Here is a 15,588-nt window from a genome sequence, read left to right as displayed (position 1 = left end):
CTCTCGGCCGGTTATTGCTTTGTACAGGCTCCTCTCGGCCGGTTATTGCTTTGTACAGGCTCCTCTCGGCCGGTTATTGCTTTGTACAGGCTCCTCTCGGCCGGTTATTGCTTTGTACAGGCTCCTCTCGGCCGGTTATTGCTTTGTACAGGCTCCTCTCAGCCGGTTATTGCTTTGCACAGGCTCCTCTCAGCCGGTTATTGCTTTGCACAGGCTCCTCTCAGCCGGTTATTGCTTTGTACAGGCTCCTCTCAGCCGGTTATTGCTTTGTACAGGCTCCTCTCAGCCGGTTATTGCTTTGCACAGGCTCCTCTCAGCCGGTTATTGCTTTGCACAGGCTCCGCTCAGCCGGTTATTGCTTTGTACAGGCTCCTCTCGGCCGGTTATTGCTTTGCACAGGCTCCTCTTGGCCGGTTATTGCTTTGTACAGGCTGAAAGGCTACAACTGTGTATAAACACTTGATATCTGATTTGCAAGAATCTTCTGATTCTTGCCACTGGAATTTGGTGTATGCACATAATTGCCCATGTGATGGAGGCCTAAGAGTCAGAAATGTAGACTTACTAGGAGCCAAAAAAGAAGAAAAAAAAAATGAAAAGAAGGAAAATAAGGAGTAGACTGTAAATTAGTACATGCCCACTCTTGATCTTGATTATCATTTTCTTCAAAACATGCTTGTGTTCACAGTTAATTAGAAATGCACCAAAGCAGTCATATCTGCTGCATGCTGAATGTTGTTTTTCGAGTTTTCTCTCAGTACAAGTCTATGTCTCTGTACTGATTGAAACCCATGAGCTTGAACCTGATAGATATATAGATAACCCCTAAAAAATAGAATCTTACATAGATCCTAAAGAAACATGCTCACCTGAGAGTGGTGCTACGGATAAAATATTAGTTCAAAACTTGTGAAAATTGTATAGGATACAAAACAGTTAACCCCTATACCAATGTAGTGATTAAGCAATATTTTATGACATGCAAATACAAAGTATAATCTATAAGTTTCTTGAAAACTCCCTATTCTCAAGTTAAAATGTAACCATACAATACATGACCATAAGGCTGTACGCACGCTGGGTGTTTTGATAACACTGGTAACATTAGCTGTGTAAAGTCATGTTAAAAACGTGCGTTTTTCAGCTTTTTTGCATTCACATTTAGTGGCGGTTTCCCGCGTTTGCATTTTTTAGCATTTTCAGCTGTGTTTTTTTTTTTTTAACCCAAAAAGCAATATTTTTGGGGGTCAAAAAAAGTCCAAAAGCGCCGGTAGAGCGGTTTCACAGCTAAAAAACTCCTCTAGAAACCCACTAGTCCTGGATTTTTTTTCCAGCCAAAAAACGTTGATTACAGTCTGTGTGCATGAACACATAGGATGACATGCTGGGGGGTTTACTAGCGGTAGAAAAAAAACGTCAAAAACAGCCGCTGTAAAAACGTCCAGTGTGCATGAGGACTAATTCCGGCCATACAAGGGTCGAAATTTGACCGATTTATCATCCGAAAATCAGACCTAAGAATAAATCGGCCGATTTTCTCTGTTAGTGGGTCGATGGCACCAGCCAATTTTCGTGGCTCCTCCCCTTTTCAGTGATCAGGCATGTTGGAAAATTTGTGAAAAACGGACAATTTTTGACTCCATGATGGTCAAATCATACGATCGTTTTTTCTGAAAAGAATATGCGAATGAGCCGTGACCTGGAAGGAACAGACGTTTCACTTGTTATATGGGGTGAACTTTATGACTTGGTTGGCCGATTTTTGATATCATTGATGGCACCACTGGATTACCGAGCGAACGTCATTTTTCCGATTTCCGGATGAAAAATCCTTCAGAATTCGACCCATGTATGGCCTGCATAATGCTTAGATGTCGTAACACTTTATTTGTATCAGTGCTTCTGCACTCTGTAGGTGTGAGACAGTAATGATTCTGTAGTGGGTGTGTTTAGGAATACCTCTTTTACATCAGCGCCCATCCCTAGATTTCAGGAAAGGGGGTGCAATGGAGTGGAGCAGCACAGCCATACCTGGATGAAAACTGAACTATTCAGCCAGCAAGTTTTGCTGCCTGAAAGTTACTCAAGATTTAATTCTCAGTTTTGATTGAAGTCAGATGAAAGACCATGGATTAAAGATGACATTTCACCAGGAATTAGAATAGTTTGTTAAACTCCAAAGGGGTCCAGTGCACATACCACCTGCCCCTGTTAAAATCTGTGCTGTGGTTGCTGAGCAGTATGGTCGGATAGCGGTGAAGAAAGGTGGGGGGGGGGTGCAGATATTTTTGTGAATAACTACCCTCCTCTCTAGCCATCGTTCTTTATATTCTAATATTTTTATTGAGAAAGTTTAAGTACGATACATTATACAATAATAACATTATTGTACATTATAACAATAATAGTACAGTTCACCTTTGGGTGCATATAAACAGCAAGTAAAAATGGAAAGGAAGTTCCCCACCAATCGGCTGGGGATATAGTGGGCAAGAGTTAGGTTTCGAAAAAGATGCAGTTGTCTCAGTGTGAACCGAAAGGGTATGAAACTATGTAAGGGTGAACCAGGAAAGGGGAGGGAGGAAGGGAGGGGGGAAGACCAGTCTAGGGCAAGGGTCGTAAGATTACAAATTTATGCTCTTTTTATCAGCCATCGTTCTTTATTACGCAAGCTGCCGGCTACTACTGAAGCAATCTCCTTTGAACTAGCTGGTAACTAACAGCACACAGAGGAGAGGGGGCAGCACAGACAGGGAGTACACGGAACCCGCACAGCTGCAGCCTCCACTGAACGCTGCCAGACAGATCACCAACAGCCTTCTCTGCCATGTAGCCCTGTGCTTTCTTTGCTCCATTTGCAGATAAAAGACTGAACCTACTGTAGTCACGAGCCAGTTCAGAGATTACTTCAGTAGTAGCCTGCAGCTTGTATAGGAAAGGACGGTGGCTAGAGAGGAAGGTAGGTATTCACAAAAACACAAGCTCACAACACCACAAGCCAGCTATGACATTTGTACGAGAGAGACTAGTGTAGTAGTTGTCAAGCGTATGTGGTTGTGGGCTTAAGTTTTTGTGATTAATGGTGCCCCTCTCAAGCCACCGTCGTTCACAGCACAAGCTATCGGCTATGACTGTAATAATCTCCTCCATACTGGCTGGCAGTTGTAGGATGTTTCGGGTTCAGTCTTGTATCAGTACGTAGGAGTATGGAGAGGAGGCACAGGGCTGCACAGCAAGGAGGGCTGCAAAATGTAGAGGGGACTGTGGCTTTAGTACTGCCTGTACTTCCTCGTTCTGCCCGGAGTGGAGACTGAAAGAAATAAAAATGACATTTCCAAACCACAGCACAGATTTTACGTGGAACAAGTGCTATGTGTACTGAATCCCCTCTGTAATTCAACAAGCCTTGTAAACGTCTAGTGAGAGAAATTATTCATCAGTTTAAAGCAATCACAATTGTTTGCATACACAACCATTGCACATCTCAGCAAAGAGCTACAAGCATGTGGCCTACAGCAGACCATTCCTGATATCAGGTATCAATTTCAAATGTAATCAATGAGCCGATTTCCTAATAAAATAAGTTCTGGCAACTAATCACAAACGAAAAATATTATTCTTCACCGAAAAAAGGTACATCCTAAGTTATAACAAGCAGAAACTTCAAGTAAATGGTGCACCATCTGAATCAATTACAATAAAAATAAGTGTTGGAGTCGGACATATTCTACAAATTAATCTGAAAGAAGACTTACCTCTCTCTGTGTAACAGTCTCCATGATGGTACCAAATGCTGGGATTGTGGCAATTCGAACAGAACTGTAAAAATTAGGTGTTGTTTGGAGATTTATATAAAACATGTTAAAAACACAACTCAAGGAAAGAATGCTAACTTTAAAAGTGAGTGTTCTTTAGATACTAAATGGGTCAGGAAAAGTCTCAATAGAAGAAAATTAGTTTGAGACAGTCATTAGAACTCACAATTCTGGGTCACTGGACAAGGTAACAAGGGCCGGAGCAACTCGCTTGTCAACTAAGGATTCCCGCATGCCTCGGAGAATCAGCTGTAACCAGTCAACATGCAATAAAAAATTGTTTGGTAAATGGGTAATAAGACTGTTGTTAGCCGTGACTGTGGATGGGCAGATACTACAACTGGTTTTATTTTATTTAAAGAATCCAGTATAACATGCATAGAATTGGGAAGTAGTATACACAGCATGCCGCAAAATTAATTTATTAGAAAAGGGTTAGTCAAGAAATTAAGCATCATTCTGTCAGACATGCCCCATCCATTTCCTGTGACAGTAGTATAACCACAGACAAGTAGGAAATCTTACAAAAAAAAAAGAAATTTCTTTAAAATGTCCAGTAACGCCATTCCGAATTGAAGTCAAATTTGCGTCCAGTAAGGAGATAACATTCTGTAAACAGATGGGCATTTCCAACAATCAGGATGCTTACTGTAAAAAGCAGCTCAGAAACTTACATTTCAGGATCGCTGGAGAGAGTGATGAGAGCAGGGACAACTCTCTGAGCAACCAAAGTCTCATTCACCCCCTTCACCAAAAGCTGATTGGTCGGAACAAAAGGGGAGCCATGATGTGGTGCACAGAAGAGGGAGGCAGAAGAACAACAGAACCAGAGAAAGGGGAAGAAATACAAAATGCAAATACGGATTAGAAGCTACTCACTACTTGCAAGCTACGGCTTATATAGGCAAAGAGAGCAGCAAAAGAACTGGCGCACTTCTAATACTATAATGCAGTGTACTAGGTCAGCCCTCAAAGTCACATTTTGGAATACCAAGCATGCTCAAAGAAATAGAATTTAAAAAAAAAAAGGAAAACTGACAAAATATAAATCAAACAAATTTAATAAAATGAACATGTTCTTTAAAGTAGATATAAAACCAAAACTTTTTTCCATTTTGGATAGAGTAGGGGAAAGTTAAAATTGCTGTTTTGCCATCTGCATCTCATTAGGGAGATTTCCCTTTACTTCCTGTTCTGTAAACTCCTCTCTCTGACCACAACCTTATTACCTTCTCTCTCTCCTCGTCCTCTAATGCCTACCCCTCCAAGTGTCATACTACTACCAGCCGTAACCTCCGCAACCTGAACCCTGCCCCCCTCCACTGTGCAGCTGATCAACTTTATGACAGCATCCTCCCCCTGTCCTGCCCCGACTGCATATACAGTAACAACTCGCTGTCAACTGCCCTTGACTCGCTAGCGCCTTTAACCACACGAAACATCAGACCCCGATCGCTCCAGCCCTGGCAGACTGATCGCACCAAAACTCTCAAACGACGCAGTAATGCGCTGGAGCGACTATGGCGCAAAACCAGATCCCAACTAGCATTCACCCACTATAAATCTGCCTTCCACACCTACACCTCCTCCCTCCACGCTGCCAAACAAGCCTACTTCCTGACCCTCATCAAGACCCTCTCCTCCAATCCTCGCCGGCTCTTCTCCACCTTCAACTCTCTACTCTCTCCGCCCCCACCTCCACCCAGCACCTCACTCACGGCCCTTGAGATTGCCAATCACTTCAAAAACAAGATAGACACAATTTGCAGGGACATTGCCGCCGTTCAAACTTCCTCCCACCCACCCCCTCATCACCCCTCTCCCTCACCACTGTTCAGACCTCCACCCCACCAAACATTCCTCACACTGAAGCCCCCTCAACACTCCACTCCTTCGACCCTACTACCATTGAGGTCACCAAGGTCTTCTCTGAAGCCCACCTCACCACCTGCCCCCTCGACCCTGTCCCCTCACAACTCCTACGACCTCCCTCCTCCTCCATCCTACGCTCCCTCAACCACATCTTTAATCTCTCCCTCTCTTCTGACGCATTCCCCTCCCCTCTGAAGCACGCGCACATCACTCCCATACTCAAAAAGCCCTCCCTGGACCCCACTGACCCGAACAACCTTAAACCCATCTCCCTGCTGCCATTCACATCCAAACTCCTCGAGCGCTTCGTTTACAATCGCCTAAGCTCTCACCTCAATGACAACAGCCTTCTCGATCCCCTACAGTCTGGCTTCCATCCCCTCAGTCTCTGCCCGAATCACATGCCTACTGAACGACATATCAGATTGCATGTCGCTCCACTTCCATAAACTCTTAAACTGAACCTCTTCAAAACTGAGCTCCTAGTCTTCCCCCCCAGCCCGCACACCCCCCCCCCACTGACTTCTCCATCATGTCCAACAATGCCACCATCAAGCCCGCCCTGCAATCCAGAGTACTAGGTGTCATTCTAGACTCCAATCTATCCTTTCTGTCCCAAGTCCATTCACTAACAAACTCATGCAGACTCCACCTCCGCAACATCTCCAAAATATGCACGTTCCTAACCCCAGAAACCACTAAACAGCTCATCCACTCCATCATATCACGACTCGATTACTGCAACTCCCTCCTCACTGGCCTGCCTCGCTGCTGGCTATCCCCCCTTCAGTCTATCCTGAATACGGCAGCCAGACTCATCCACCTTACCAACTGCTCCGTTTCCGCCACACCCCTCTGCCAATCCCTCCACTGGCCTCCGATTGACCAACGGATCAAATTCAAAGTCCTAACACTGACGTACAAAGCTGTTCATAATACTGCCCCAAACTACATCACCGACCTAATATCCAAATACCACCCAAAACGCACCCTCCGCTCCTCACAAGACCTCCTTCTCTCTAGTTCCCTACTCTCCTCCTCCCATGCCCGCCTCCAGCACTTCTCCAGGGTGTCACCCATACTCTGGAACCCCCTACCCCAATCCATAAGACTATCACCTACTCTCCTCTCCTTTAGGAGCACCCTGAAAACCCACCTCTACAGGGAAGCCTACCCCACCCCCTGCTAATTCGCAACCTCCTCCACTCTTCCTACCACGCCATCCCCCACAGCTATTTCCTCCTGTACCACTATCCCCTCCCTCCTAGTTTGTAAGCTCCAAGGAGCAGGGCCCTCGAAACCCCTCGTGTATCGCATTGTATGGTTATTGTACTGTCGCATGTTCTGTCTCCCTTTGTAATGTACAGCGCTGAGCGAACAGTTGGCGCTTTATAAATACTGTATAATAATAATAAATTCATCAAGAAGTGAGAGTATATATTCCAGTGGGAGGGAAATCCCCTCTTAGGTGGTTGTCACGTGAACAAGTGTTCTCATTGGAAGATTTCCCCTCTATTGCAGTACTAGTACTTATTGTTATGGTGACTTTGGTGAACAGGGCAATTAGAGAGAGGGAATCTCCACAAAGAGACACAGACCAACATAAGAACCTGACATTGGTTCTAACCCCAGACCAATTTATCCAAATCTTAAAGAAAAAAAAAAAAGCTTTTCCTTTAGTTCTACATTAAAAGCACACAAAGAAATTGTAATTTGAACTTAAATTCTAAACAGTACCAGTACAGTGGCAGCACATATTCTCATTGTTTGACATGACACAGTGAATAGTGCAACCTAAAATGCACTGCATTAAAGCTATGCCAATGCCACCGTCTTTTTTGGTTTGGCTAGATCACTCACAATGATTCTACTGTATTCTAGATTGTAATTCTTCCATGCTATTTAGAGTTAACTTCATGGAAAAACTCAAATATGGGCTTTGATGAAGCAACCTTATGTACCACTGTGGTGATAATCCCATTTTAAAAATACATTACTCTCTCAGTAACTTTAGCAAACCCTAAGGGCCAGCGTTGGTCGGCTTTTGTTTGCTTCATAATGGATTCTCTCCCCTTGCAAGTCTATGGGAATGCAAAGCATCTGAGGCAGGTCAACCAAACCCGTAATAAAATCTGAATGCTTTGAAAAGCTTCTCAAATCAATGTCAAAGCATGCTGCATTTGTCCCAAGTCTGTTGACACAGGCCCCAAGCCTGCTAGCGTCCAGTCCCAACCCTTCCAAAACTACCCTGTTAGAATATGTCTCAATGACGAAGTTCGAGATGAACCTTCCAGTTGAAAATGAATTCACCTTAAAACAGAACTACTGTATGTCATCCTTACACTGTGTGCTTCTCTTGTAAAACAGTCCGAACAAGAAACAAAAGGCCATATTATATACTACTGTATTTTGGCTATGGTATCTGCACTTCGGTTTGAGACGTACCCTTCATGCATAACTACTCTCTCTTCTCCTTCTGTCTCTACTCCTCTGATCTTTTTTCATTTTCTTTACTCCTTTTTTCTTTCTCCCTGGTTTATTCCTTGACATAGCCTGGTCATGAAAACGACTATACATAGACACGAGATGCATATATGTGGTTTTACTTTAGAACCTCTGATATTGTTATTGTTCATTCTACAATTTTTGGTGATACTTCACATCGTGCCTTTCCTATGCTATCTTATACATGTTCAGTATCACATGCTATTGAACGATTTTTGAGAAGTTCTAATAAAAACATTAAATAAAAAAAAGAAACAAAGGGCCATTCACCAAGAGCATTTATTACTGTATCTGAAAATGATAACTTTCTGTATAGATGCACAGCAGCCTTATTTAAAGCTGTGCAGGAAAATGATTATTTACAAATCATACAATTGTACATGAAATCTGCTCTCCTTTTATGAATGGGCCTATAACAAGCTTTTGTTTTCAAGTCACATTATAACTGTACACGTGGAACACGCAGAGTACATATATAGATAACTCTTTTCTGTACAAGACTGTAAAATGCTTGGTGTTTTGCAACTTTTGCCGAATGAATATCTGTTCTCACCAGTCAGCACTTTTATTTGGAATAAATGCCAATAAAGCACAGTATTTTATAGTTCATTTCCTGCTACACATTTCACTCTAGGCAGTACCCAGACCAAAACCAGAGAAGCAGTGAATGGGCATCTGCAATGATGTGAATATCCATGATTGAATTATCCTATTCAAATTATTCTAGTGCATTACCTCTCAGAAACAATTTGATTTTGGACTAATTACTCACTATATTCTCACCTGTCCCCCAACCTGACAGCAACCCCAAACTGGCATGTAACGTTACAAGAAAGGAAAGAAAACTAAACAGGTTTTCCAGTTACCAGTCTGTCACAGGGCTGGTATTTCTGTACGGATAGCAAGACAATAAAAATGAATATCAGCACACATACCCATCCCGGAAAGGCTGCATTATTTCTACAACTTAAGAGCGAAGTTTACAATTTTAAATCTTAAAACAATATCTCACATAAAAAATGGCACTAGTGTTAAATTTTGTTATGGTCCACTCACAGTAACTGATTAACTACAAACTCAGGCAATGTTGCAGAGCGAACAGTGTTCACAGTCATTAAAGCGGCATTCCACTCAAAAGCGAAAGCTCCACTTAATTGCCTCCTACCCCCTCCACTGCCATATTTGGCACCTTTTGGGGGAGGGGAGGGGAGTGGACACCGTTCCTCCCTTCTGCAGTCTCCTGGGAGCTTTCACAGGTCCCAGAAGACTGCCAGACAAATTAGGAGGCGTAGCGTGCCTTGCGCATGTGCAGTGAGCAACAGGCTGAGAAGCCACAAGCGGTCACAGCCTGGTGCCCACAGCTGACATGCTGGCGCCGTGGAGGAGAGAAGGGACAGCTCGGGTGAGAACATCACTGGACTCTGGGACAGGTAAAAGTGTTTTCATTAAAAATCAGCAGCTACAGTTTTTGTAGCTGCTGACTTTTAATAAACACAAAAACGCCTGGAACTCCGCTTTAAAAAAAACTTCTATGCATGCACATTGGAAAATGCCAGTCCATAAGTAGGTGAGCATACCATTATAGTAGTGTCACCATGTTTAAGCTGACAGCTGTAGATGGATAGGTATTCTAAACAGGCTGACACCAAAACCAACAGAGGTTGCTATTGGTCTCTTGAAAATGTGAGCTGCTTATCCGTCAGCATGTTTAAACACTTCCTGGATCAATGACCCAGAAGAAGTACGCAGATCAACTATTTTGGCCTCGCTGGCTGAATACTGTACCAGGTCACTTACTCATAAAAGTATTAAAACCAGAAACAAAGAAGCAAACTAGAATCTTCAGAAGGGGGTCATAAATGGCAGCCTCCTATGATCTCCAGATCATCCCAATGGCATACTGAAAAAAAGCACCATCTCTGCTGTCCTATGTTAAAGCTTTCCAAACCTAGATGTTCCCATCTGGCCAGGGGCAGCAGATTGCCAGGTTACGTATATGCACTTGAACTTAAGGGATAGGTTCAGGACTAAGAAACCAGTGGTATGGGGAAAAAAGGGGGGGGGAGGGGGTGTTAACAGGCATTCACTAACCAATATAGCAATAGCTGCAAATTTTAAGCTGGCTGTCCATTGAAAGAGAATGCTTGACAATTAGATTAGGGCTTCTAAAACTTTGGTCAGTCATGTACCACCATCAAACTTGGTTACCACGTTTTTCACTTTCACACACAGCTACAACACGGATTCATTTGTCCCGTCTTTTACTGCAGTCCTATCCAAAAACTCACCCACCTTCCTACACCTCTCATTTACATCTTTAGAATTCTTAGCCCATTACTGGGCCCGCTGAGAAAGTCAGTGGCCAATAAGTAACCCTAACTTTCTATAGTAATCTCTGAGTCCATAAATGCAGGCATATTTATCCAGCTTACATAGCCATACATATTTCCATCCAAGGCGGTCTACATATCAAAGGATCCTGCAGCAAGCTTCATACGGTGCCTACCAGCAGTAATAGATGTCCCATAAATTGGACTGTTTGTTTCGATGCATTGTGGGCATGTAAAACAGATCTGGTCCAGCTAAAGAAACAAGAAATAGCTAACACAAGTCTACACAACAATACCAAAGCAAGAGATAGTTAAAATAGTTTTAGCTTTCTTAGCAGCCCATACATTTCTCATTAAGAACGTCAGACACAACACCTGGTTAACCTGCCCTACAAAACAGGTACTCTGGAAAGTCCCTTATTATCCCCTAGTAACATTCTGAATATCACTGAACTGCAAAGCGCAAAACCAGCATTTTTCATGTTTCTATTTGCCCGTAATGTCACTTCAGACACCTGTAGCAGTATTAAGCAAAGCATAGCAATATGCTAAAAAAGCAAACCCTTCAAAACAAAGCCAGGTTTTGTCACTTTCTGTTACAGTAATTATGTACACGTATTAAATGACAGCAAAACCAAACAGATTAAAATACACAATTCAAACAGATTTCAATTACCGTGTAGCTCTTGGCTCATAGCACTTACTGAAATGTCCTTGGGGCAATTCATACAAATGACAACGATTTACAAAGAGTCTACATACAGCTGGCAAGCTGGGTCATAGAAAGCCACCGTCTTTGTATCTCCAAAATATATTATACTTCCTACTCTGTGGAAGAAACTCCAAGTGCAAATTATATTTATATATACAGTCTCTTTATATCTATCTAAATCGATCAATCTAAAGCAATCTATCGATCCCATAACTTGCCTCAGAGATTGCATGTACTGTACGTGCTTATGGGCCCGTTTTGATGGGCTTTTATTCACTTCAGAACAGTTTCCCCTCCTCATACAAGCCTATGGGAATGTAATGCAGCTGGGGCAAGTCAAATGCAGGTCAACTGCACCTATCATGAGCTCGGAACGATCTTTTATACTGTATCTGAAGCATCTCAAATGGATTTCAAAAGTATGCTGCAATTGCCCATTAAAGACATCAACACAGGCCCTAGTAAAGATTTGTGGCTCCTTTTGAAAGTTCACTTTCATCATCTTACTTCCCTCTGCATGAATCCAATCAGTCCGTATACCCACATCATCTGTGCCTGAATCTGCCCTACAACCTCCTAACCAGAACCTGCCCCCCTCCATGCCCTATCCTGCCTCTAATACACTGTACTTTTACCTTCTCCATCAGCTCATCCTCCTCATATATTACCTTTTGTATTACTTGACCCTTCCTTTTAGATTGTAAGCTCTAACATACAGGGTCTTCTGATCCCTCTTGTATTCTAACTGTACATCTCCCTCCATTCCCTGTGCAAACGATTGGCGCTATATAAATCCTCTACAGAAATAGAATATTGCCCATGCCTGAAAAACCTCTGCAAGCAGAACGTTTGATGCTAGTGCATGCTCATTATTCAGTTATTAAACGGTCTACCAAGCAATATTGGGAATGATCACGCATTAATACTGGTGTGTGTGACTGAAAATGCCGTCAGTCCCCAAATAATCTACAATGTTTAATCTACAGGGTCTTGTATAAATTATTCCAAATGTTTTATAAAACTATGATTATTTTTTCTTAGCTCACTATTTATAGATAAATTATCACTGTGCTTTGTAGTCAAAATTTGCAAGCAGGTTATCACCTTGAACTTGTAAGCAAAATACAACAGGAATTGGAAGTACTAATATTTTGTATGCAGTCCTCAGTGGAATACACCAAAAAGCAGCCAGGCTTTTAAGCAATGCAGAAGGACTGTAAAAGTAAAGTACTGTTATCTGGATGGACAGCAGTAGTCGTCATTTTTTTTGTAGATGGCAAGAATAAAAAGGCAGTAAGTAGAGAAATAAAAGAACGTTAAAACAGGAATTTCTATAAAATGATAATACTGTACACTCACATACTGGGGTAGATTTACTAAAACTGGTGCACTCAGAATATGGTGCAGCTGTGCATGGTAGCCAATCGGCTACTGATTTCAGCTCGTTCAATTAAACTTTGGCAATAAAACCTGGAAGCAGATTGTTTTCTATACAGAGCTGCACCAGATTTTGTTCTAATGCATAAGAACGTCATGAAATAAAGTAGGAAGCTCCATACACCAAATCATGCAAATCTTGAAGAGTTGTAAACATAGTCATTCTGCTCCATCTCACAGCACACTGCAATAGTAATAAACGGACATTTTTGTGCTTCTTTTTCTTATAAATAGTTTACTAACCTCAAACATCCTTGCAGCAGTACACCGGACAAGTGCTGATGTATGAACAACACCATACCAAAGCACTGTTAGTAACAGCTCATGGTAAGCAGGGTTAGTCCTGGAGAGAAAAAGGAATGTTTCAAGAACATGGCCTAAGATAACAGCACTCATATATACCCCAAAATTGTATGGTACACAGTCTACACAAAAGAACACCCCTTAAGACTAGGCACATTTTTATAATGAAAACATTAAATTCATTTTACAAAATAGATTTGAAAAACTTGGTCCAAATGTAGTATGATAGCACAGATGGAGAAAAATGACAGATCAACCGAAATTAAAGGTCTCTTCAATTGTTCAAATACCCAAGGTACCCGCTATAATGTAAACATTACTTGTTCTTGCATTTGTTCTTTTTTTGACAATATGGCTAAAAAGAGTTGTACTCCGTGATTTCTAGGTTATTACTACGCTCTCTGAATATGATTGTACCAGTTTGTTGTACTTTGCTGAAAGAATTCAATAAATCATTTGTAAAACAAATAACCAAGGTACCGAAACATAAATCTATGCTTGCACATGAAACAACCACCATGTTACTAGTATATTACAGTTTTACTGAAAAGTTTGCATACCATGGCAGAAATCATGAAATTTTGGCATCGATATTGAAAAAAATGACTGATCATGCCAAATAAAACGCTTTGATTTAAGGGTAGTGATCATATGAAGCCATTTATTATCACATAGTTGTTTGGCTCCTTTTTAAATCAAAACAGAAATCACCCAAACGTTCCTGATCAAAAAGTACACATTCCCTGGAATATTTGACCTTGGTACACACACACACAGAAGGTGACACACACGGGTTAAAATGACAATGAAAGGTTAATTGATTACATCTGTGGCTTTTTAACCCCTTCCTGTCCCATTGTAATACAATGGCTGGGCAGGAGCCCTATTATCCTGGGAGGATGTCCTATGATATCCTCCCAAGATCGGGCCACGCTCCAGCACAATCTGTCACCCACTGTGTTCAATGGACACAGCCGATGAGAGATCACTGTGCTGGCCCGCTGCCAGTATCATGCAACCGCTGTGGCCAATCACTGCAGATAACATGACAATTGTACAGACTGAAAGGCTTTGATTCATGCCTTTCATTGTGAACTTTTGTGAAGAGCTCTGTAATTGGTCACAGTGATCACATGATACAGACAGGGCCAATCACAGCCCATCTGTACCACGTGATTAGCTGTGACCAATCACAGCTAATCAAAATAGTAAACACTGAGTTAACAGTTTTAACTCAGAAAAAAATGGTTGCTTATAACTGACTTTTGCAGCTATAAGCAATCAGTGTGTACTTCTCTGGGGAGATGATTAGCATTTTTTTGTACACACTGCTCCGGCGGCATGACGTCACGGCGTTCCTGGCTCCTCCTACGCGTTTCGTGCACACGCACGTCGTCTGGGGGGATTTGCATGCGTGTGCACGAAACGCGTAGGAGGAGCCAGGAACGCCGTGACGTCACGCCGCCGGAGCATCGTGAAGCTCCGGCGGCCATCTTTAACATTGGACGGTCAGTCCACATATCTCTTATACACACTGTTGTGTACCATCGATAGCTTGTTGTGCCAATAAACCTTTCAATTACCTACTACACTATGGATATGTCTCTGTCTTGACTCCCTTGGGGAGTATCAATTTGCAGCTATTCATCTCTCTGCTGGGTAAGGAGCGTATGTAAGCTGTAAGGAGAAGTCCACAGGCCACCTACCAAGGGATCATACAGGAATATCCAGGAGCTCTGGAGGGAGGTTATTACACTGCAGACCTTATCCTGACCAGCTGATGACCCAGAGGGGAATTTATATTGACAAACACTCATTTTACTGTGCGTTCTGGTGAGTGTGCATTCCTTCAGCACTATTTCGCACAGCGCCTGAGCATCAGGAGGATATGAAATAGAGGAGAGCACTTGAAGTCACCTTATTCTATGAACTGTTGCATTTATTGATTCATTTATTTATTTGTTATTTGATGCACATATTCACCTTACATAGTACTCCTTTTCTGTAGCGCTGCATCTTATGATATATATTGTTTTTGGGGTGTTTGGTTACCTGGTGTTCAGCTGCTACTTGATTTTTACAGGTGCGCTCGTATACAATTTTCTTATTAAAATGCTAAGATAATCCCCCAGTGGTTACAGCAGAAAAAAAAAGTGAAAAAAAAGTGAAGATTCTGGAGTGGCCATCACAGTCTCCTGAACCTCAAACATGTGGTCCATGCAACACAATCAAAAACTCTGCCTGACCTGGAGGCATTTTGCCAAGACAAATGGGCAGCTCTACCGCCTGCAAGAATCTGGGGCCTTATAAACAAACTATTAAAAAAACGTCATGCTGTCATAGTTGCTAAAGGGGACAATACACAGTATTAAGGACTAAGGGAATGCAGACTTTTGAACAGGGGTCATTTCATTTGTTTACTTGCTGCCATGTTTTGTTTTAGGATTGTGCCATTCTGTTATGACCTACAGTTGAATATAAATCCCACTGAGTGCATACTGTACAGTATATTACCAATTCTCCAGGGGTTTGAAAACTTTTTTTTTTACAAACAATTGCAGTAAAACTGTATGGTCACTGTTTTTAGTTCCTTTACAAATCAAAACTTAAAAGT

The 15,588-nt window shown here is 42.1% G+C and overlaps 1 protein-coding gene across 4 annotated transcripts in view; it reads right to left on the bottom strand.

Moving 5' to 3' along the window:
• Window positions 1-15,588, bottom strand: part of RELCH (RAB11 binding and LisH domain, coiled-coil and HEAT repeat containing) — a 214,323-nt gene that overhangs the window by 44,093 nt on the left and 154,642 nt on the right. For 3 of the 4 annotated variants that reach the window (XM_089674859.1, XM_089674857.1, XM_089674860.1), the window contains 3 exons: window positions 12,915-13,014; window positions 4,490-4,572; window positions 3,756-3,819 (listed from right to left, as the gene is read on the bottom strand). In XM_089674859.1, coding sequence (XP_089530985.1) covers window positions 3,756-3,819; window positions 4,490-4,572; window positions 12,915-13,014 — 247 coding nt within the window. Of the gene's footprint in view, window positions 1-3,755; window positions 3,820-3,981; window positions 4,065-4,489; window positions 4,573-12,914; window positions 13,015-15,588 lie in introns of all 4 variants that reach the window. The other variant, XM_089674858.1, reaches the window with a different exon arrangement.

The sequence above is a fragment of the Staurois parvus genome, unplaced genomic scaffold (genome assembly GCF_062004578.1).
Source record: "Staurois parvus isolate SC_StPar_1 unplaced genomic scaffold, SC_StPar_1.0 ptg000153l, whole genome shotgun sequence".
NCBI lineage: Eukaryota > Metazoa > Chordata > Amphibia > Anura > Ranidae > Staurois > Staurois parvus.
The sequence above is the reverse complement of the archived record's forward strand: the minus strand, read 5'-3'. Positions and strand labels throughout refer to the sequence as shown.